Source organism: Lontra canadensis, unplaced genomic scaffold, assembly GCF_010015895.1.
Source record: "Lontra canadensis isolate GAN:19392208 unplaced genomic scaffold, GSC_riverotter_1.0 scaffold113, whole genome shotgun sequence".
Taxonomy (NCBI): Eukaryota; Metazoa; Chordata; class Mammalia; order Carnivora; family Mustelidae; genus Lontra; species Lontra canadensis.
Genome location: NW_022631107.1, coordinates 2699324 through 2722500, shown reverse-complemented (window position 1 = coordinate 2722500; position 23177 = coordinate 2699324). Strand labels below are relative to the sequence as shown.

Sequence of the window (23177 nt, the reverse complement as noted above, 5' to 3'; positions counted from 1 at the left end):
GAAGTGAGAAGAGTTAGAACCTCTCCAGGACACACTTTGCTGGACTACTATCTATGGGTTACGTCTCAAAAGGTGTTCTTTGTGATTTGTTATTTCGTGAACCATTATTATGTATTATGTTGAACCATTATTATGTATTATGTATCAACACGTGGTACTAACAGGATTGGCTCATTTTTCTCTTATGTATCTGTCAGATATCTGCACGGTATATATATATATATATATATATATATATATATAAAATTTTATATTTTTCCTGTTTGTTACAATTAGATTTTGTAGTTTTCTGCTGCTGTTTGTTTCTCAGGTCTGAGTGTCTTTGTTCTTTTTTAAAAATAGTACTGATACCTCTATAGAATTTTAATATTAAATTTTATTTAAATATACATGTAAGTTGATATTTAAATTAAGTTTAAATTAATTCATAGTAACATTTAATTATTAAGTGAGTTTTTGAAGAAACAGAAATCAGATTGCTTTAGGGCTCCAAACGTAAGGAGCACAGCATTGATTACAAGCCCTCAGCTCTAATGCAAGAGAGTTGGCGGGGGGACTCACAGAAAAATGACTTACGGGGTTGGTCAGCAAAGTTTCATACTAATCTGCCTCTATAGGACTTCATAATGATTTAGCTCACTTTAATCATGGATTTTTAAAAAATTTTTATTTATTTACTTGAGATAGAGCAAGAAAGAGAGAGAAAGAATGAGAGCATGAGCAGGGGGAGCAGCGGGAAGAGGGAGAACCAGGGTCTCCACTGAGCAGGGAGCCCAGTGTGGGGCTGGATCCCAAGACGCTGCAATCATGACCAGAGCCGAAGTCAGACACTTCCCCAACTGAGCCACCCAGGTGCCCATAATCATGGATTAACAATGAAAAATCACTACTGTGTTCTCTAAGGTTTGGAAATTACGAATTGGTAATAATCAGTAATACTTCATGAACACGTAAGACAAGTCAGACAGTGTTTCTGTTTTAGCAGTGCTTTCTGTGGGTTATCCCATGTTGTCATGACAACAAACCTAAAGGATCTAGGCTGTTCTGCCCATTTTACAGATGAGCTAACGAGGCTTGGTGAGGGGAAGGGATTTGTCGGTGGTCACATGGGGAACAAGGGACAAAGCTGGGCGTGAGCAGGGAGTGCCTGACATCCTGGTCCCTGGCGTTGTGCTCCAACCACCATTGCTAACTGGGCCAGCGCTCCCGCAGGAAACTGTGCATGTCACAGTTTGTGCTGTAGCGATTCCCTCAAAGTTTTCCTATCCACGTCCCCTCTCTCTTTCCTAAGAGAAATCAGTATTTATCAAGCAGCTGCTGTGTTGGTTGGCTTATAGTCACTGACTTGTTGAAGCCTCGGCAAACCCTGTGAGGTAAGAGGGATCTGCCCCGTTTTAAGGGTGAAGACCCTGTGACTGAGGCCAAGTTGACCAAAGCGACATGGCCAGTGAGAAGTAAAACCCAAGTCCGTCCTTGTCCTTGCCCAGGGCTGCCTAGCTGTAGAGTCCCGGGAGAGCCTTTCCATGCGGGGTGCGCACCCTCTTGCTCTCTCCAGCCCAGAGCTCACTGAAACATGCGGAATATCGTCATGGTCATGAGTAGACATGCCAGTGACTTGGTTCATTGTTAGCACGTCTTTTTATAATTAAATATCTTAATGTGACAGTAGGGGTGACAAGTTAGAAAATAAATGTTTATTTCTAACACAGTAGACATAATGTGGACATTTTTAAATAATTCTTTTAATAATTAAATATTTAAAATATGGCATGGGTTGTGGAGAACAAGTTAGGGAATGTTAGCATAAAAAAGTTTTTTTTTTTTTTTTAAGGTTTTATTTATTTATTAGTCAGAGAGAAAGAGCACAAGCAGGGGGAGTGGCAGGCAGAAAGAGAAGCAGGCTCCTCTCCGAGCAAGAAGCCAGATGTGGACTTGATCCCAGGACTCTGGCATTGTGACCTGAGCTGAAGGCAGATGCTTAATTGACTGAGCCACCCAGACACCCCCATAAAAGAGGTTTAAAAAGTACTATTTAAGATTTCACATTTATGTACAAAATATGTACTGCTTGGCTGGCTGAGTCTGTTTATCTAGAACAACCGATCTGATAAGGAACATGTCATCTCTGAAGTGGGGGCAGGGAGAGAAAGTTTTTATGAAAAAATAAATTAAAATTTTGGTGGCCTCCTTAGTGGGCATATGGTTGAGTCTTTCTCAGTGCTCCTAACTTACAAATCAGTTTTCATAATTTCCATTGCTTACCAATTAAGTATAACTGTTCATTACTTAGAACCCAGCTTTTTAAAAATGTGCTGCTATTAATAAATGTTTTCTGGCAGTAGATAAGTGGATTCTGACATAGTTTATAAAAACAACACAATCAGCCAAGGATTATCTGTTCATTTCATGGAACTTTCTGCAGTTTCATCATTTGTCCTTATCTGGGGTTTTTCTGAAGTTGCTTTATTAAGTACTGCATTGCTTGGTAGAAGAGATTGTAAGCTGATTGCAAACTTGGGAAAAATGTAAAAGCCTTATTTTTTAAAATACCCAGATTATATGCTTGATAGTCTTGTGTGTTTGGGTTTTATTTATTATAACATTGTGCTGTAGGTTTAAGGACCAAGGACTTGGAAGATTTCATGTGATTTTAATTAGCAATTTGCCATATTTAGAAATAAGCTCGTGTTGAGATAATAAAAGTAGAAGTCGTAAATACATAATCTCCCAGAAGGCAGGGATGCTGTCCATAAAATTATTTAAGGTAATGTTTCAGAAGAGGAATATACATGATTAAGTATATAAATATATTAGCTTCAGGGGGCGCCTGGGTGGCTCATGGTTAAATGTCTGCCTTTGGCTCAGGTCCTGATCCCAGGGTCCTGGGATCAAGCCCCACATTGGGCTCCCTGCTCAGCAGGAAGCCTGCTTCTCCCTCTCCCACTCCCCTGCTTGTGTTCCTGCTCTTGCTGTCTCTCTCTCTGTCAAATAAATAAGTAAAAATCCTTAAAAAATATATATGTGTATATTTAGCTTCAGAAAAAGTATAGAAGTAACATAATTCATTATCTAAATTTCAGAAAAAGAGAACTCACTCATAGCCTCATTATTTCAGTAAATTTCTGTGACAATTTTGGGTTAAGATAAATCAGTGAGCTTACCACATTTTCATTGTTAAATATTACATGCTTGAGCAGGAAGAAATTTTTTAAGTACTATCATACTCAAGAATATATGGTACTTGAGATACATGCGTGTGTATGTGTATGTGTGTGTATCCACATACGAGGATACACACATATACACATTTCAAAGAATTTGTCCAGTGTTCCTTCCAAAACACAGTCTGCAACTTTTGCAAGTATTTTTGCAATTTATATAGTGACCGTATCCTTTATTTCTGGTGGCAGGACTTGAGTGGTCCCTGCAGATAGCACTGTCCTCCCAGCTCTCCCAGGCGGGATGGATTATGTATATATTGCCTCAAACAGGGAAGGCAGGAGGACTGGATAATGGTGACTTTTTTTTTAATCTTTTAAAGATTTTTATTTTTAATCTCCACCCAACGTGGAGCTTGAACTCATAATTCTGAGATTAAGAGTTGCATGTTCTACCAACTCAGGATAATGTAACTTTTAAGTGAATTTTTAAGAGTGAATCAAAGTGAATTTCCCCACCAGTATTCAAAACACAGGAAGAAAAGCATTTTTTCCAAAGAATGAAATAAAAAAATGAAGATTTTAATTTGCGCCTCCCTCGCCCCCCCCCCCCCCCCCCCCCCCCCCCCCGCCCCGGAAGTGAAACTGGCAAGACAGATCTGCCTTCTCCAGGGAAATGACTTAATGTACCTTTGCAGCCCATTCCTGAGCCTCCCACACTGTGGGCGGTGTCCCCACACACTATAGGTTATTTTCAGCATCCCACTGCTTGCTTTTCCAATCTGCCTTCCTCTCTGAAGGATGGTATCAGCTGCTTCCATACTCTGCATGCAAGGACAGAACTCCTGAGGAGCAGGGGTGGTCAGAACAACTGCTAACGTGCCAAACACCTCTCCTTCAGGAACTCGGGCCTCCAGTAGCCTGGCCTCCCTGCCTCTCTCCCTGCCTCTCCCCAATCCTCCTCTCCCTTGGGAAGTGCTTAACTTTAGAAATGGTTCCTGAAGCAACAGCTGAGCGGTTTATTAATAACGTCAACTCCAGCCGTTCCTTGGGATGAAGAGATCTTAATGGCTGATTTAATTAGAATACACATGACAGTGGAGGGTCAGCAGACCACAAACAAGAATCTTAGTCCTTTATTAGTTTCTTTGAATGTTAGATGAATGTGGAAGGGGCCAAAGCAAATATGCTGGAGAGACATTAGTCAGAATGGTTTAAGTTCAAATCCTATTTGCCCCTGCCTATGAAGGTGACTCTGGGCTGAGCATTTCAGCTGAAGTGAGGCTGTTTATCTGATCACCTGATAGCTGAGTTTGGTTCTACTTGGTCCCTAAGGGGCACCATTCTGGTGCTTTCCCCAAAAGTGTAAACGAAAAGACTTTTTGTTTTTTGTTTTTGTTTTGTGGTACGTACGTATCCTCAGTACCTCTCACAACACTGTCAGATAACAGCATCTGGCCTCTTGGCTGGGAGATTGATTTTCAGTTAAATCAACTTCGATTTCCCATGGTGAGACTGGGCGTGATCAAGGAAACATTTATAAAATGTAGATTTTATTATTCATCAGGTATAGTGAGGCCAATGGGTGGGGAGATGTCTGCCCTTGAGAGGGTTTGTCACTCACTGTTCCGGAGAGGAGGGGCGCACCCCACCCTGGGGGCCACGCCTGAAAGTATCTGGGTCCTCCTAGGGTTGCTCAGGAGGCAGAGGGGGTGAGGGGAAAAAGTGGGCAAGAGCCTCTTGTGGGTACTGCGGGAAGGAAGGAGTGAGCAAGCAGGGTAAGCAGACTTAGGGTTGGTTGGTTTGAACAGTTTCTGAAGGCTCAGGGGCAAAGGGCAGGCTCTGAACTGTCTGATCCCTGGCCCTGGGGTGATTGAGACAGAGAAGTAGTGGCCGCAGGTGTGAAAGCCTGGTAGAGGAGGGGAGGGGGCTGAGCTCTGGGTTGGGGTATTGTGTGTTTATCCCTAGGAGTCCAGGGTCAGCAAGACCCCAGAGACCAAAGCATCAGAATATAAAATTAAAAAGGCATGAGTAAGGGACACCCGGGTGGCTCAGTCAGTTAAGCGACTGCCTTAGGCTCAGGTCATCATCCCAGGGTCCTGGATCAAGCCCCGAATCGGGCTCCTTACTCGGTGGGGAGTCTGCTTCTCCCTCTTCTTGTGCTCTCTCTTTCTCTCTCAAATAAGTAAATAAAATCTTTTTTTTTTTTTAAAAAAAGGCATGAGTAATGCAGACAGACAACATGTTGACTTTGGATGACAAAATGCATGTCCCCTCTCTCTTCCCACACCCTCTATCTCTGTACCTCCCTTTTCCTTTTTCCTACCAGTTCTCCCTCCCACCTCATCTGTTTGTTTTCCTGCCCTTCCTTGTAACAGAGGACTCAGCGCTGACTGGAGCAATGGGCATTCCACTTTCCTTTCATAAGTAAAAAATTCTCAGGAGGTATTAAAAGCCTAATATGATGAGGAGGAGGATAAGACGCACACTGGCATCCTAACACACCTTTTACCTATGAACCCCTGGCTGCTTCCTCGGGAAGAGGTTCATTTCCTTCTCTAGATGAGCACTGTCCAGTGGAACTTTCTGTGCTGACCGGAATGCTCCCAGGCCACACCTCGCAATCTGGTAGCGACAAGCCCCAGGTGGCTGTTAAGGATTTAAAATGTAACTAATGAGACTGAGGAAACAAAATGTCAATTTTGTTTAAGGTTAAGGTTAAATTTAAGGAGGCACCCATGGTTAGTGGACACGGTGTAGGCAGCGTACATGTAGAAACCGTCTGCCTATAGAGTGCCCGACGTTGTTCTAAGCACTTTACTGGGGCTCCATCAGATAAGAGCTGTCAGTATACGTTCTGTAGAAGACAGTAATGGAGCACCGAGTAAGTCACCTGCCCAAGGTCTCACCGCTGGTAAATCAGGCTTTGCACCCAGACAGCTTGGCAACAAACGTGCTTTACCATCACCTCTTTCGAGCCTCCCTTGGCTTTTAGGGGACAAACTGCTTTCCTAACCACCAACCTTTTTATCTCACAGGAACCGAAGCGAGAAGGCCTGTGAACCTCTCTGAACCTCAGTGTCGTCATCTCTAATAAAGGAATGATCATTTTCTCCCCATGGATTTTTTTTCAGAGTAAATGGGTGAGAGGGTCCTGGCTTTTTGTTTTCCCTCTCGCGATATTGTGGACATTTTTTCCTATTCCTGTGTCCATTCTGAAAAATCTAAGCTCGAGGATGTCACCAATAAAAGACACTTGGTTATTGACAAGTTGAATCGATTTACATCCTTTTTTTTTTTTTGAAGTGAATACTAAAATGCTAGAATTGCTTCTTTGATTTTGCAGCAACCGAAGTTGCGTATTCCGAATTCCCTTGCTTACATAGACAGGAAGGCGTGGTACTGTTCTTATTAGTGTATGTGTTTTCTTGTGGGAAACCATTTCTGAGCCCGTGTTCCCTGTATTTGGCAGTCGGCCTTCCCGAGCTCGGTGCTGATTTTCCTCTTAATGGGTGTGCTCTGGGCTTCTCAGCCACCCATGCCTTCCTCCGTGTGTTTCAGAGTCTGCTTCTGCTTTGGGGGGCTGTTGTCCATGCAAGGTTGTAAAGAATGCACTTAGGAGCTTGCCTCCCAGTGTGAATTTAATCTTTATGTAGGTGGTTGGTTTGGGCTGTCTGCAGGATATTTAAGAATAAACACCTCTGAAATGAAGAAAGAATTATCCATACTTCCCTTACCATCTTCTGGTTTTATTTATTTATTTTTTAAAAGATTTTATTTATTTATTTGACAAAGAGAGAGAGAGAGGCAGCGAGAGAGGGAACACAAACAGGGTGAGTGGGAGAGGGAGAAGCGGGCTTCCCGCTGAGTGAAGAGCCCGATGCGGGACTTGATCTCAGGATCCTGGGATCATGACCTGAGCCAAAGGCAGACGCTTAACGACTGAGCCACCCAGGCGCCCCTGCCTTCTGGTTTTAAAGAGGCGTTCACAGAGCTTTGATTAGTTTTATCAGTAGGTTAGAGTGGGAAAATGTTTCTCATCCGGAACAGTGAACATTTCAGCATCAAATACTCTTCCCTTTCTCCTAGAGTTAAGTTTCCTTTTAGAACACCTTTTATTAACTTAGCTTTTAGATCCTTGGTAGCATCATCGTGCGATCATATGGTCAGTGGAGCCCCGGAAGCAATCGGGCTGTGGGCCTGGTAAATTTTCCACATTTTATTTCGAAGATTTTCAACTATAGACAAAAATAGAAAAAAGAAGAAAAAAACATGTATCGCGAGCACCCGTGTATGTTGCACAAGGTCACACAGTATACATGACTCAGGTTCCAGAATGAACATTTTGCTGTATTTGCTTTATTACATACTTAACCGTTTGTGCACCCAGCCCTGTTAGCACACTGTCTTTGTTTTTAATACATTCCAGAGTAAATTGTGGGTGTCTGTCCACCTCACGCCTTAAACACTTGGGTGTGGCCTGTCATCCCAGGGAGTTCAGTGTTGGTTCATGGTTCTTTTTTTGTGTGGTACGTGTTACACACAATGAAGTACACGAATCCTTCGTGCACCTTTTGGTGAACTTTGATAAGTACATCCCCTGTGTAACCCAAACCAGATAATCACAGAACAGTCATGTTGCCCCAGCAGTTTTCCTCCTGCTCCTTAGGCATTTCCACCCAAGGGAAACCCCTGTTCTGGTGTTTTTCACTGTAATTTTGTTTACCCTGTTCTCCGCTCGATGTAGGTGAAATCATACAGGTTGTCCTCTTTTGTGGGAGACCTCTGTTGCCCACTGGGTGAGTTTGCCGGGGCTGCCGTAACAAAGTACCCGAGTGAGAGGCTTAGGGACGAGAAATTTGTTGTCCCCCAGTGTTAGAGGGTAGAAGTCCAAGGTCAAGGTACAGGCAGGGCCATGCTCCCCTGAAGGCTCTAGGGAAAGGTGTATTTCAGACCTCTCCTCTACCTTCTGGCGGTTCCTTGGCTTGTACACACCTTCAGTCTCCACCTGGCCTTCTCTCTGTGCATGTGTCTCTGTGTCCAAATCACCTCTCTTTATAAGGACATCAATCATACTGGACTAGGGCGCACCTTCCTACAGTGTGAGTTCATCTCAGTTAATTACATCTGCAGTGACCTCATTTCCAAATGAGGTCACATTCTGAGGTGCTGGGGATTAGGACTTAAACATAGGAATTTGGGGGAACAAAATTCAACCCAGAACCCCAACAAATGATTTTGAGATTTGTCCAGGTGGTTGCCTGTGTCCGTAATTTGTTCCTTGTTGCTGAGTAGTTTCTCGTTGTATAAGTAAGCAGTTCATTTTATTATTTTAATTTTAATGCTCTTTAAAATTAAATTTTTTTGAGTGTAGTTGACATACAATGTCACAGTAATTTCAGATGTACAACAGTGATTTGACAAGTTTACATATTACACTGTGTCCCCCGACACAGTGTCCTACTTTCTGTCCCCATCCATTGCTATTCCCTTATCCTTGACTGTGAACCTTACACTGTGCCTTATATGGCCATGACTTCTTCACTCCATAACTGGGAGCCTGTACCTCCCTCTCCTTTTCACCTGTTTTGCTCAACCACCCTTCTCCCCTCCCTTCTGACAACCATCAGTTCTCTGTATATATAGGTCTGATTTCGCTTTTTATTTCATTTTTTTTTAAAGAATTCACTTACGAGTGAAATCGTATGGTATTTGTCTTTCTCAATCTGCCTTATTTCACTTAGTGTAATACCCTCTAGGTCCAGCCATGCTGTACATGGTCTTATCTTTTTTTGTGGCTGTATTATATTCCACACCTTCCTTATCCATCCATTCATTGATGGACACTTGGGCTGCTTTCTTGTCTTGGCTGCTGTATAATGCTGCAGTAAACATAGGAGTGTGTGAACCTTTTTGTGTGTGGTCTTTTTCTGCATGTATCTTTTTGAATTAGTGTTTTTGCTTTCTTTGGGTAAATAAATACTCCATAGTGGAATTATTAAATCATATGGTGTTTCTAACTTTAACTTTCAAGGAACCTCCATACTGTTTTCCAGAGTGGCTGCGCCAGTTTGCATTCCTACCAACAGTGCAGGAGAGTTCTTTCTCTCCACATCCTTGCCAACACTTGTTATTTCTTGTCTTTTTTATTTTAGCCATTCTAACAGGTATAAGGTGTTATCTCATTGTGGTTTTGATTTGCATTTCCCTGCTGATTAGTGATATCGAGCATCTTTTCATGTATCTCTTGGCCATCTGCCTTCTTGGCAAAAAATATCTATTCAGATCCTCTTCCCATTTTTAATTTTTTTTTCTTTTGGTGTTCAGTTGCATTTCACATATTAATCCCTATTGAATATATTGTTCATAAATATCTTCTCCCATTTAGTAGGTTTGCTTTTCTGTTTTGTTGATGATTTCCTTTGCAGTGCAAAAACTTTTTATTTCAATGTAATCCCGATAGTTCATTTTTACTTTTGTTTCCCTTGTCTTAGGAGCCATGTAGAAAAATATCACTGTAGCCAATGTCTGAGAAATTACTGCCTGTGTTCTCTTCTAGAATTTTTATGGTTTCAGGTCTCATATTTAGGTCTTTAGTCCACTTTGAGTGTATTTTTCTGTCTGGTGTTAAAAGGTGGTCCAGTTTCATTCTTTCATTCTTTTCACATATCCATAAACTACAGTTTGTTAAGCTGTTATCTTGTGTGCACTCGTTTTGGCTATTGTGAATAAAGCTGCGAGGAGCATTCCGGACCAACTCTTTTTGTGGACACATGGTTTTGTTTCTCTTAGATCCATACCTAGTTGTGGAACGGCTGGCTCACCCCCTTCCAGCTGTCACCTCCTGAGATTTGGTGGTAAATCTCCATGCTTCTATTTCTTTTTTTTTTTTTTTTTTTGTAACACTGTTTTATTAAGAGTGAGCTTTTTTCAGTATTCCTAAACTGTAAACAATGGAAAACTGAAGTATCAAAGGAAACACATCAGGGATCGTACATAACTGACAAAACCCTTTAAATTTTCTTATTGCCTTTATACAATAATCAATGCATATTTAAGTAATATAATTTCTTATTAGGCAAACATTTTTGCATATGCTGCCTTCTCTTTATCTTTCTGTGCCTTTATCTTTTGTTTGACTTTCAGCAACTCTGCCTGGATAGCTTTATCTTCTGGTGCTATCTCCTGAGCTTTCTTAAGATCAGCCAGTGCTTGATCGTAGTCTTTTAATCCTCGCCATCCTTGAGCTCTACGGTACAATGCTTTGGTACTGGATGGGTCTATTTCAAGAGCCTCCAAACAACTGTCGATTGCTCCCTGCCAATTTGACATCTTCAGTTTACAAGCACCAATATTCAGTACGCAGCTTAAAGCTATAGGTGGTAGCTTCAATCTATCTGCTTGCTCAATAACAGCCTTTGAACCTTCCACATACCTTAAAACTTTTGTATATTTTTTAATGGCCATTTCCCAGTTCTGAGATTTGAAAAAAGTATTTCCAATATTTTTTACATCTTCAGCTATTAGTAAAATTTTATTTACATCTTTTAAATCTATATCTGCATCCTCAGGGAAGTCTGGATGACTGTCACCAGAGCCATCTTTTGGGTATATCCCCCAATCATCCCCTTCCTTCAATTCTCCACATTCTGCAATAACGCACAATTTGGCAGGTTTTTCACCTTTCACTTCTACATTTTCCAGTATCCTTGCCACACCCATTCCTTTAATTACTTGACCAAATACCACATGTTTCCCATCCAAGTGGGGAGTTAGGACTGTTGTGATAAAGAACTGAGAACCATTTGTATTGCAGCCTGCATTTGCCATGCTCAATAAACCTTCCTGATCATGCTTATAATAGAAATTTTCATCTTCAAATTTTTCACCATAAATACTTTCTCCACCTGTCCCGTTTTGATTTGAGAAATCTCCACCTTGAATCATAAATTTCTTAATAATTCGATGGAAAGGGCATCCTTTGAAATGGAGAGGTTTCCCAGTGGTGGGTCCAATGCCTTTTTCTCCTGTACACAACGCACGAAAATTTTCTGCAGTTTTGGGTACAATATCTGCAAACAATTCTAAGACAATTCGACCAACTCGCTCCCCTCCGATGTCCATGTCAAAGAAGACTCTGGGGTTACAGGGGTTGGAAGGCTTAGTTTTCGGGGATGGGTGGGACATTTTGAATTGCAGATGCGCTTGGGAGCGAACTCAGAGAACCTCGTGGACCACCGGCCTCCATGCTTCTATTTCTATATGTGTGGCATGAAGTTTATTAGACTAAATAATCGCTAAGAAAATAGCTCAAAACTTACACATTTTTTTGTAACTATAACCAAGAAATGGAGAATTCCGAGCATGTCAGGTCCTATTAATTGGTCATCCCCACAGTAATCCTTAAATATTTGCTGCGAAGACAAAGGGAAGATGGAAGAGCAGGTGAATTTCTCATTTGCTGAAAAATGGCTCCTATAGAATGATGTTTGGCCACAAATATTTCTTTACAACATGGAAGGTATTTAATAAAATAGTGAGAAGGTTCTTTTCTACTTGACTGATAGTGAGGGGAGTCAACAGATTTCATGGGCTGGTGGGTGATATGTGTGGTATTTAGTGAGGGTTGATTTTGCAGGATGAATAAAGCACTAGGTAGATAAAGCATCGGGGGTTTGGAGTTGGGGGGAAGTGTGCCAAAATGACCTTTAAGTTCTTTCCATAAAGAAACTTAAATGCATTTGAGTTTCTTTTGGATGAAGCAGTGCTCGCTTTAGGACTAAGCAGGGATGTGGGTAGGGTGGGGGATGGGATGGCGCATGTGTCCCAGACCCTGAGGAGGGGCTGGTGTGAACGCCGGGACAGCAGGGGCACTGAGCTGTGAACTGAAGCTATTTCTCATCTCTGAAATGGAAATTCAGGGAAGGGAGAGCCCTTTGAGCCAGAAAGAGGAGAGACAAAATGGGCCAGTCAAGAGGTGGCAGTTACAAACCAGAGATCCTACTTCTTAAAACTCTGCAGAGTCTCCATGACTTTATTTAGGTTCTTAGCCAGGCCTCTTGGTCTCTCTATAAGATTAACAGTGAAATCCTTAAAAACCCAGTGGCAGAGAGCCTGTTACCTGGGACAGCAAAGATGAAGGGATGTGGGGAGATTGGCCTGGTCCCCGAGGCAGAGGTGACAGCTGGCAAAGGCAGGGAAGCAGCCACAATCCCCCAGAACTGTGGGGAAAAGGGTGTGTGTGGCATTCTTGGGGCATGAGGAATTCCTTGGCACCTGCCAGGGGAGAGTGATCAGTGCCAGGAACCGCTTCAGGGCAGCTCGGGCCCTGATACACGGGCACAGAGAAGTTGTAACAAAACCAGAGGCCTCGCTGCAGGACCCCGTAGGAGGATCCTGAAGATAAGCATCAGAATGTGTTGTCATCTCCTTGGGTTGGGGTGGGGAGGGGCGCTGTAGGTAGACATGATGCGAGCCTGAGCCTCAAGCAGATGTGGGGTTTCCGATGCCTCTGTGGGACTGCGATCTGCAGGTGAATCTAGGTGAGCGGCGGGTAATCTCAGCTGCCAGTAAGCCTGGGGCCTCCTGGGCGTGGAGTCTCTGTGACAACCCTGATCAAGTTCTGGGCTGCCCGGGAGGCCCTGTAACTCTTCTCTCCAAGCCCCCCTCACCACCCGGTGGCTCACTTTTCAGGCTGCTAGTCATGGAAACGTGACACCGTCTGGGGCCCATACTTTCCAGGACTGGCAGGTGCCGGGAGAGCAGGCAGGAGATACTGAGTTTGGTGGCCACCCCTGAGCTGTGGGGAGTCGGTTCGATGAAGCTTTCGGAAACACCACATCTCCCATCAGGGACCCCAGGGCTTTCCTCCCAGCCCTGCGGCCATCCCAGAGGAGAGGGGAGGGCAGTGACGGGGATGCCCCTATCTGGCCAATAGGGAAGAACCTTGTGTACCATCATGGTTTGTGACACTCTTTGCCTAGCAGACATTTGCCCTAGGACCCTGGCAGGTATGGGCTCTGATAACATCTCTTTTTGCCAGAAACATTCAGAAAAATCAAGACAGCTTTTTAAAAATTTGTAATTAGATGTACATTCCCTACAATTGATCATTTTGTCCGTTTGTGTGTATATAGTTCAGCACCATGAAGTTCATTCACAGTGTCGTGCAGCCACCACTAGCCACCTCCAGAGCCTTTCCTCTTTCCCATCTGAAACTGTACCCACGAAACACTAACTCTTCATGCCCGTCCTTCCTCCCAGCCCCTGGTAACCACCGTTCCACTTTCTGCCTCTGAATTTAAGACTGCTCTTGAGAAGAGCTGTCTTGCTCTTGACAATGATACTGAATTTCTAGCCAGTCAACTAAGCCAAGCAAAACTGCTTTCATCAGACTCTTCAAGTACCTTCTTTTGTAACTTTTTGTCTGTGACATAGGGACTGGGACTATTTGGTGCCTACACAGCAGTGTCTGACCTCCCCCAGCATCCTGTCCATAGGCATCTCAGTAATTATAACACATGGCAGATTATCCACTTATGTGGCTGTTGCTTCCCTTTGACTTTGAGCTCCTTAGGAACAGAGACCCTGTCTGATTTGTCCTTGCATCCCCAACAGTGAGCACCATGTCTGGCACATACGGTGCTCAGCATTTATTAATTTTTTCTAAAGCTCCATAGATGAGAGGAAGGAGGAAAGGATGAGGAAGGCAAAGGATGAGCTGTGTGGCCCATGGGTGGAAGGGTGGGGACAGGAAACCCCCCCAGTTTTGCCTTCCACCCAGTTGTGTCATGGTCAATGGAATAAAAGGTTTGGATTGGGAAACTTAGCTATATGTTAATTGAACTCTAAACTTAACTTTTGGGGAATGCCTTTAAGAATACCTTAGGCCTCTATACGCCTTTCTCAGAAAACTGGCCTCAGATACTCAAACACAGAGCCCACAGTCTCAGCCGACTCACAGACCCCCCAGGTCAGAAATGGTGCACCAAGGCGCAAAAGATAGACAAAATGCTTATTTTCATCTAAGTAGCTCAGTTCATAAAGAGCTACAGATTCATTGAGATTTCGCACTTGGTTTCACCATCAGTAATCTCTTCAGTAAGTGTACGGAAGGCGAAGGAAGTTATTCTTGAATGCAGCTGCACTGATCCTTTGAAGGGTTCTTGCTGCTGACTACCGTTTTTTAAATTATTATTCCCATTTTTTGCAACGCCTCAAGGCATTTTTTTTAGCTCAATAGCGATCATTAATTCAAACGATTGTGAAATGCTGGAAGAAACTGTAAAAAAGAAAATGTAATACCAAAAAAAAAAAAAAAGACATCCTCACTTCATGTAGAAAATTTAATTTAAAGGAAAAAACCCTTCCCCTCTAGACATAACTGACTAAAGCAGAAGGCTCCCTCTGGCCCAGCAGGACGATGTGGGGCCCAACCTACCAACTCCATCCACTCAGCCCCCCACTGCCACGTGACCTAGGGACACCCACTTAGCTCCCTTGTCAGGAAAGTACCAGGTGGTCCTTAGTGGGGGCATCCAAGAACACTGCTGATCTCCATGGCAACCTGAGCCCAAGCAAGCAAAGCCAATCAGCCATACAGGCCTGCTAACTACCCTGCGAGGAATGGAGGTCGTGGGTCCTGCCCTGGCTTCCTGGGCCACCTCCCCAGACACCTAGAGCAGGAGGCTTCTGCTCTCCACTCCAGCTTGTTCTCCAGAAGGTCTTTAAAGGGAAGCTCGGCTGGTGACAAGTTCTCTGCCACAACCTGCAGTGAGGTTGTAATGATGTCTCTGCAGACGGTTCAGCTCCCCCCACAGTGGGTGGGTGGGGTGAGCTGTGAGCTCAGGCAGCCTCGATATTAAGACTTTTAAGGACTTGAGGGGTTTACATAACATCCCCTTTTCTCAGCAAAGCAAGTTCCTTCTTTCTGAGCCTCACGGTCCCAGAAGACACAGTTCCTGATCTCAGCTGTCCCATTAGAGCATTTCTGTAGTACAGCATGCATTCTTGAGGGAATGTTCAGTCAGGAAGCAGTTAGGTCAGAGCTAAGCCTGGTCTTAACCTAAAGCGATGAATCTGTCCTTCCTTTTGTCCTCTGTCTTCTCTCCCCCAGACACAGGGAGAACATGGGAATGACACCCGCGGGTCATCTGATATGTTTCCTCAGGAAATATTAGTCATACGAAAAACAAAAACCAATAAAGATGATTAAAAAAATTTTAAACCCCACACTTAAAAATAAACAGGCACTAGCAGTACCTTAAAATTTCCTGTTAAGCACAAATATGCAATCATGCAAAAGTACACTATGAAAAAATTGCCGGCTACTAAAAGGTGAGTTCCACATCAGTGTAATTCAGCAGCGCATGGGGAAATGATGACTTAAAGGAGGGGATGTAGTCATCGTGCTCCCCTGTGGGAGATACCGTTTTAAGAGCAAATGTGCTCATCATAATGACTGCAGAGGGCAGATGAGAGGCTGTGTATTTGCGATCAAATCTTAGTCACGTGGACTCATCATTTCTGGATTCGGGTCCCTCAAACAGGAGAAGACAATTTGGGGTTGACACTAGTTTCACCGACACTGACTTCTGTGGCTGAGCGCCCGTGTGGATCAGGCAATGTGCTACGTGCTTTTCCACGCGTTACCCCATTTAATCCTTAAAACAGCCCTCGAGGGGAAGTATAGTGTTCATTTCATGGTTGAGAAACTGAGGCACAGAGAGGTGAAGTGTGCTCAGGCTTCCCTCAGGAACGGTAGCAGGACTCAGTGGGCGAATTCCCCACCATGCAGGTAGCTTCTGGTGCTACCATGACGGGCTTCCGATTGTTCTCCGGCTCGTGGACATGTTCACTGGATGCCAGAGGAACAGGGCCATGTGCCGGTCAGGGTCCCAGCCCTGGGGCTCCAGCTGTGGATGAGCCAGTGTGACCCCACGGTGCTCATGTCTGGTGCGGCAGAGTAGCTGGCAGGGGTGGGGCAGGAAAGGCCTGCTGAAACCCGGTGAAGTCACCTCAACTGCCTTTTCTCAGGGGAGAGCCTTGGGCTCCAAGAAGTGACATTGTTTGCCCAAGGCCCAGAAACCTAGAACACGGTGGGATGGGGAAGATTCTACCCCAGGCTTCTGTATAAAACACAGCCCATCCCCTCAGAAGGAGGGATTGCCTCCTCAAGTTTTTACTTGAAGGGATAGCAGAATTGCTTTTCTTGTCATTGCTCTCAACGAGGCACGAGGAATGGAAGTGACTTGCCCCTCTGGTTGTGTGCAGGTGGGCTCAGTCACACTGGTAGGGCCTGTGAGCTTCATCCTGGGCCATTTCCGAGTTGGTGTCATCAGGGACCAGCCCGGTAGGTAGGGGGGAGGTGAGAAGAGCCCCGCCTTGAGCCTAGTAGAGGAGGTGGATGGATGACCTCTGGCCTCCAGCTGCTCACATCCCCCAAGGGGTAGAAAAGAGGAAGAGCAAGGCCTAGTCTCTACCCACACTTTTCCTCACGCTCTCCCCACCCACCGGCTGCTTTCCTCAGTGCCTTCGTCAGCCCTGTGTCTTCTCCAGCTCAGTGTCTGGCTCTGTGAGACCAGTGGTTTTCCAACCCTCTCTGGTCCCAGAGCCCTTTATTCCAAGAGATCGTTACCTGGCAGCCTCACATCCGCCAGGCAGACCTCTGAGGAAAACAGAACTCCTCTGAGAAGAGACCGGAAACCTGGGATCTGCCTTTTCTACCACTACTGAGCCAGGGGACAGTCGTTGCCCTTCCCTGTTTGTCCGGCTCCCTACTCTCTCCACAGACCACTTCCTCGTCCTTCTGAATGCAGAGTCTTCCTCTCATGAAGAAACTTAGTTTTCTTTCTGTGGCTCAAAGAATCCTCTTTTGTGATCTCTGAAACCATGCAGATTAAGAAATTATAAATTTGAGATAACATGGAATGTCCACAGTTCTTATCGACAGTGATTTGGGGGACAAAGTCTTTAGATTTTTTTTTTCTATTTCCTACAGAATCCCATACTTACTACTTTTGCATCATTACTCCTTGCGATATAATTTATTAAAGGAAAAATATATTGGGTTTTTAAAAATACCTACTCTTTTATCCAAGTGTGCGTCTTGGAAAAGTGAGCTAGCAATCCTTTGAGTGTTTTATTTCCTTCACTTACCTGGCTATGATCAATTTTTCATTCAAATTTTAACAGAATTATGAGGAAGAGCCCAGCATGGTAACTGGTAGTTAGGCCGTCCCGCGTCTGCTGATCGCATAGCCTGCCCCTTGAAGGCCAGTGCAGGAGATAGGTGATCTGTCTGCTTTCACGTCACGGTCACAGAATCTGATGGCTGGTGTCCTCTTTGCACATTGGATCTCAGCCCGTCAGTGCCTTCCCTGAAGCATCCCAGGAAGGCCTGAAACAAAGTGGATCATGCCCCTTTATCCAGGCAACCCATTAGGTAGCAAAACTCGAGGATAAACCCACAGACCCAGGAGAGAAACAAAGTTAGCCTAAAAAAAGAAATGAAGAGATATATTTTAATAAATCACAGAAAAATCTTAAATGAATCAAGGATCTTGGAGTCTCTTGAGTATGCTCTACACACCCAAACGCACGTGTATATGTCCACACACAAAGACACTGGCCAGCATGCTCACACACACACACACACACGAGCGTCCACACAAATGTGAGCGTCCACATATATATATATATATGTCTGCACACACATGGGCACATGTGTAACGGGCGTCTACACAAATGTGAGCGTCCACACATACATATATACATGTCTGCACACACATGGGCACATGTGTAACGGGATCTTAGATATGCAGGGTGCACAACCGTCTTTGCACATGAACACCCTGCAGACAGAGATGAGCTGGTCTCTGGGTTTCTGCTGTCTCTTCCTGCAGAGTCCTTGTGGGGAAAGGCTGGAATCCCAGGGCTTTCTGTTGACAAGGGGAGTACTTTGCTTCTGTGAATCCCCCACTTGACTCATCGATGGGCTCGCTGGGGCCATGACGGGGCTCATTCTGGCCTTCACCCCCCTGTGTGGTTTTCCACACGTGGTTTCTGTTCCTGACAGGCAAGTGGGAGGAGGGAGGCTAGACCAGCCCGAGCCGGGTCCTAGTGCCTGGTAGGCCCCCTGGAGGTGCTGTCCTTTCTCAGCACAGGCCTGGGGGTGGGGAAGGTGGATGATTGTGCAGGTAAGTGTTTCGTGTTCTCTCTCTGTAAGTAGTCACAAGTGCATGTGAGTCTGTTTGCGTGCAAGCACCGGTTGCACCCTCTTCCCTCTCCCCAAAGTAATAGCCACCATGCTGTGATCCTTACTGTGGGCAGACATGTGTGCCTCGCAAGTATGATCTCATTTAGCCCATTTACTTAGGTGCTCATGCTATGCTTATTTTACAGAAGAGGAAACGGAGGCTGAGAGAGATTATAGGTCCTTACTAGTACTCGTATGTCCTTACTAGTACTCCCCAGGTTCCTGTGGCCCTGGAAGAGCCTCTTTTCATCATAATACAGTAAGTAGTGTAGAGCCCATCCGAGTCCAGTAAAGCTTGCTGCAGTCATGGAAATGTTCTGTGCAGTCCACTGGGGTGGCCTGTGTGTTCTTTTATAAGGCTGAGTAATATTCCATTGGATGTGGATAAACCACATTTCCTTTCTCCATTCACGCATTGGCGGATATTTGGGTACCCTTCTACCTGTTCCTCCTTTTCCTCCCCAAATATAATATGTTATTAAACTATCTAGACAATTATTTTATTTGATGACAAGTAGTTTGTGCTTATTTTATATTTTAAGAGCCACAAGAGTTAAGCCTATACGCTTTCTCCCATCATCACCCTGAAATCTACCAAATATGTTTACCTAGAGTGGGTTTTTAGTTTAAGGAAACTACCCATTGGCTTTGAAGTTCCCTGGGTCATTGACTTTCCATAGAAAAAAGAAATTGTTCAGGCCTGCCTAGGGGATGCCCCAGTTTGGATAGTAGGTTGGATGGGCATTGCATTTGGGTGACGTTTGAGTATGTTAGGTAGTAGTAGTTTAGTCAGGTTAAAGTTTTGTCTCCACAAGAGTGGGGAGGCGCTGTGACATGGCAGTCGCTCGGTGCCATTGGAGACTCAAGTTCCTCCTGGGTTTCTGACCCGCTGTTCTTAGGGGTCACAGGCATCTGTGAGGTTCCCCGTGGCCACTGGAGCTCCATCCACTGTGCCCATGGTTTAGGCAAGAGGAAGAGAAGTGGGAAGGGCAAGGAGGGGTGCAAGCTTGTGTCATTGGCCCTCTTAATGGGCTTTCCTGGAAGTGCCACTGGGGCTCTGTTCATTTTTCATCAGCCAGACTGTGTCACCACACACCCTGACCCCAACCCCATAGTGTGGAAGAAGCACCATGCTGTCCCCAATGCAGTTGTTTCTGATAGGAAGTCAGGAGGAGGGGAGCCCAGGCTGCCAGGAGCTCCACTTTCTTCTGGTGGTCTTCACCATCCACCCTCTTGGGGTTTCGATGATGGTTCCAGGAATTTGGGCCACAGGCCTCTTGCAGGTGGCTTGCCTTTGGTACTTAGATGTGTCTGACTGCTTTGCTTTTGCTGCTAGAGCACGCCAGCTTCCCTTTGTGAGTGCAGACTCTAACTTCCTCCAAAAATAGAGGAAGGGGGTGTGTTGTATCTCTGTCCAGTCTCTGTTTCTTTGTGTGTCTGGTCATGGAGAAGTGTGGGATAAAGTCGCAGCCTGCGAGGACTCCTCTGCTTGGGTCAGATTTAAAATTCTCCCATTTAAATGGGTTTTAAAATGCGAAAGGGGAGAAAAGGGTTGGTCCCTTAAAGAAGTCTCTTTCAGGTGATAGTTCATCAAACTGCAGCATAATAAAGACACTCATTCATAGTGGTTGGACCTTCGTGGGAAAGGATGGGGGAGAGTTACTGGAGCAGGTTTGTGGAGCCTGTGATTACACAGATACCCAGGGTTCGAGCAGATGTGTAATTCAATCCTTCTGGGTGCTTTGGCGTGGGTCTGTGAAGGAAGGGGCGCAGGGCTTGTTGGGACTAGGAAGTCCTGGCTCCTGATGGGAGTGAAGTGGGAACTGGTGGTTGGGTCAAGCCTCTGAGTGCTCAGTGGGAGCACTGGAGAGTCCAGTCACACCTTCATTTCTGAGTGGCTGTAAGCAGGGACTGTGGTCATCCAGGAGCTCGCCTTTTGGGAGATGTAGCTGTAGGACCAGTAAAAAGAACCTCCTGGGGAGACTCGGGCCCAGGAGCCCACAAACCAGCTGTACAGAGGCAAAAAATACCGAGTTCAGATTCCAGGGGAGGAAGAAGGCAGGCAGGAACTGGGCTCCACATAGTGCTTGCACTAGTTGGGGGCATGGGGGGCGGGCTAGTCTATAGGATCTGGCCCAGGAAAACAGCCTGGCTTTGAGACCTGGGTTTGCTACTTCCTCTAGGCAAGTGGTGTACCCTTTGCCTGTCAGAGTCAAGATTATGGATGAGATCGCCTCAGTGGGCAACATTAGTATCCTCTGGTCCCATCATCCAGACATGGGAATGGCTATCAAAGGAGTCAAGGCAAAGGTCCTGTTGTAGGGAAGGAACTTGAGATGCCCCAAGCTCTCTCCCTTAACCCAATAATTTCTGTGGCTTTCTTGCAAGGAAGGGAAAGAAAGCAGTTTTCTAAATTCAAGGCAAGCAAGAAGACAGAAGTAGGAGTGACTAGCCAGAGGGCAATGAGGAGTGGAGTAGTTACTAGCATCTAAGCCACTCTAAAATCGGGAGCCATCTTGCTTAAAATGAGCCATCACTTTGTAGTTATAGTAAGTTAGGGTGGGCCCAGTCATCCCACTGTGTAACGAACAACACTGATGGCTAACGTGAATTAGTTAGAGGCTCTATTTCCATGTTCCGACTCTAGGACCACAGCTAATGGAACCTCTACCCTCTGGGAAATCTCAGTCGTGTTGGTGAAGGGAAAGTGTGTGGCACACTGAGCACCAGCTCTTGAAACTTTAATTGGGAACCAACACAGGTGCTTCAGCTCCGATTTCATTGACCGAAAGAAGTCACGTGGCCTCAGCTCACTTGAAGAACATGGAGGAGCCCTCCTACCATGTCCTGGTAGAAGGGACTCTGAATCGTGATGGATAGCATTGCCATGGTAGTTATTTTTGTAAAGAGTTATATTTTTACAGAAAAAGGGTCAGGAGCTGGGTCACGGCTAACCCAAGAACCTACATTATTTACACCTGGAGAAAGTTGAGATTGCCCAGATAACCTCTTACCGTATTATTTCACTTAATCTCAGACACAGTGTCCAGAAGGAGATAAATCTTGCCAAGTCTAACTCATAAAATGATAGCTTGTCAGCTGCCCAAATTAGGAGGACAGATTGAAACAGTGGCCCGCTCTTATTGCACAGCAAAGACAATTTGCTCTATATTAAGCTTAAAGAGTGATTTAAAGAGGATTCTGCCCGGACATGATGACTCGCTCTGCTTTTTTTATGGAACCTAAAGCAGACGCTGACCTCTTAAACTTTTTTTTATGTCCTTCATGACGAATGACGGGATGTGGAGTGAAGGCTGGAAGAAGAGCAGCAGTCCCGCCTGGAGACTCGTTCCTGGTGAATTCCAGGCCAGATGCTCTCTGAAATGGTCATGTTCTTCTTCTAAGTCTTCTTGACTTTTTTTTGTAAGCAAAACAGACTTTTTATTCTTCATGAACGGTACCTATGTGCAGTCGCTCTTGGTAAACTCCAGTTCTTAAGTTTAGGGGTATGTGCATTTGTGAGAATGTAATTAGTTCACATGAGTTTATTAAGCATCCACTAGAAAAAACTATGGGAATCACCATTGGGGGCACAAAGGCAAACAGGACTATAAGCTCCTTGAATGCTTCTGAATTTGAGGGGCTCATAGATAAAGTGTGAACCCAGGCACTAATCATGTATCTTCCCACTCGGGTAGATTGTTATATTCATGGTCCCCAAGGAACCATGCCTCCTGGTGCCCCCCCTCCCCTTGGCAGTGCTTTTCCGCTGTTCTTCCCCACCCCTTGAATCGGGGCAGGCCTGTGACTTGCTCTGACCAGCCAAGTCCTGCAGAAGGGATGTTGTGTGACTCCTAAGACTAGGCCTTGCTCTCTTGGAAAACTTCACCACCACGTAAAGATGATCTGAGTAGCCTCCCTAGGGGAGGAGACACCTGTGGAGTGAGAGGCCCAGCTGACAGCCAGCACGCACCACCAGCCCCAGCCAGTCCCACTGGCCTGCAGACCCATGGATGAGACCAGCCAGCACCACAAGGTGCAGATGACTTGCCCAGCCGAGCCCAGCCTGTGCCGCAGCCCATAGGACTGGGAGCCAGTTCTGGTTTTTATTTGGGCCACTGAGCTGAGTGGTTTTGTGCCCAGGGATTGACCATGATGGCCACACAGGTGTTCTTACCATTCCCCAGTATGTCCTGATTCTTGGCATCTTCTTGGATATGCCACAGAAGATAACACACATGCCTGAGAAAGACGTTTAGTGCTAACCTAGGTCCTCAGGGTTCTCGGAGAAAAATAGTAGGGATGAGCCTTGACAGCAGTGCCCATGGCCACACAGTACAGAATATGATGACTGAAGGGAGCCTGATCATTTTAAGGGTGCTCCAAATGCAGAGAAATTATAGAAGGAGATAAATATTTGGGGGCAAGGAATGCTCTGAACAAGGGTCTATCAAAAATAAAGTGGATGGCCATCGATTATATAAGTGATGTTCACTGCAGAATTAGCCTAAATGATGCCTGGGTGATGGTGAGAAATATAAATACAAAAGCAAACAAAACAGTTTGTAGATGTATGTTCTGAACAAGAAGAACTAGAAGGGACAGATAGATAGATACACTGGCTGGGCCTTAGAAGGATGGAAGGAAAGCAGGGAACGTGAGGAAACGGTCATATCAGGCCAACCTGATTAACTTTTCTTTCTGAAGATTTTTATTTTTCTTTAAGAAATCTTTACACCCAGGGGCGCCTGGGTGGCTCAGTG

At 45.1% G+C, this 23177-nt stretch overlaps 2 protein-coding genes across 2 annotated transcripts in view; one reads left to right on the top strand and one right to left on the bottom strand.

The window, feature by feature from the left end:
- DAPK1 (death associated protein kinase 1) overlaps positions 1-23177 on the top strand; it is a 156911-nt gene that overhangs the window by 36493 nt on the left and 97241 nt on the right.
- On the bottom strand, positions 10175-11394 carry LOC116856872 (peptidyl-prolyl cis-trans isomerase D-like). The gene has a single exon (XM_032840562.1). It carries the CDS (start codon positions 11343-11345, stop codon positions 10233-10235), a length of 1113 nt encoding a protein of 370 aa, XP_032696453.1. The 5' UTR covers positions 11346-11394; the 3' UTR covers positions 10175-10232.

Excerpts from the sequence above, each read along its gene's own strand:
- LOC116856872 (XM_032840562.1), bottom strand. The coding sequence starts at position 11,345 with ATGTCCCACCCATCCCCGAAAACTAAGCCTTCCAACCCCTGTAACCCC.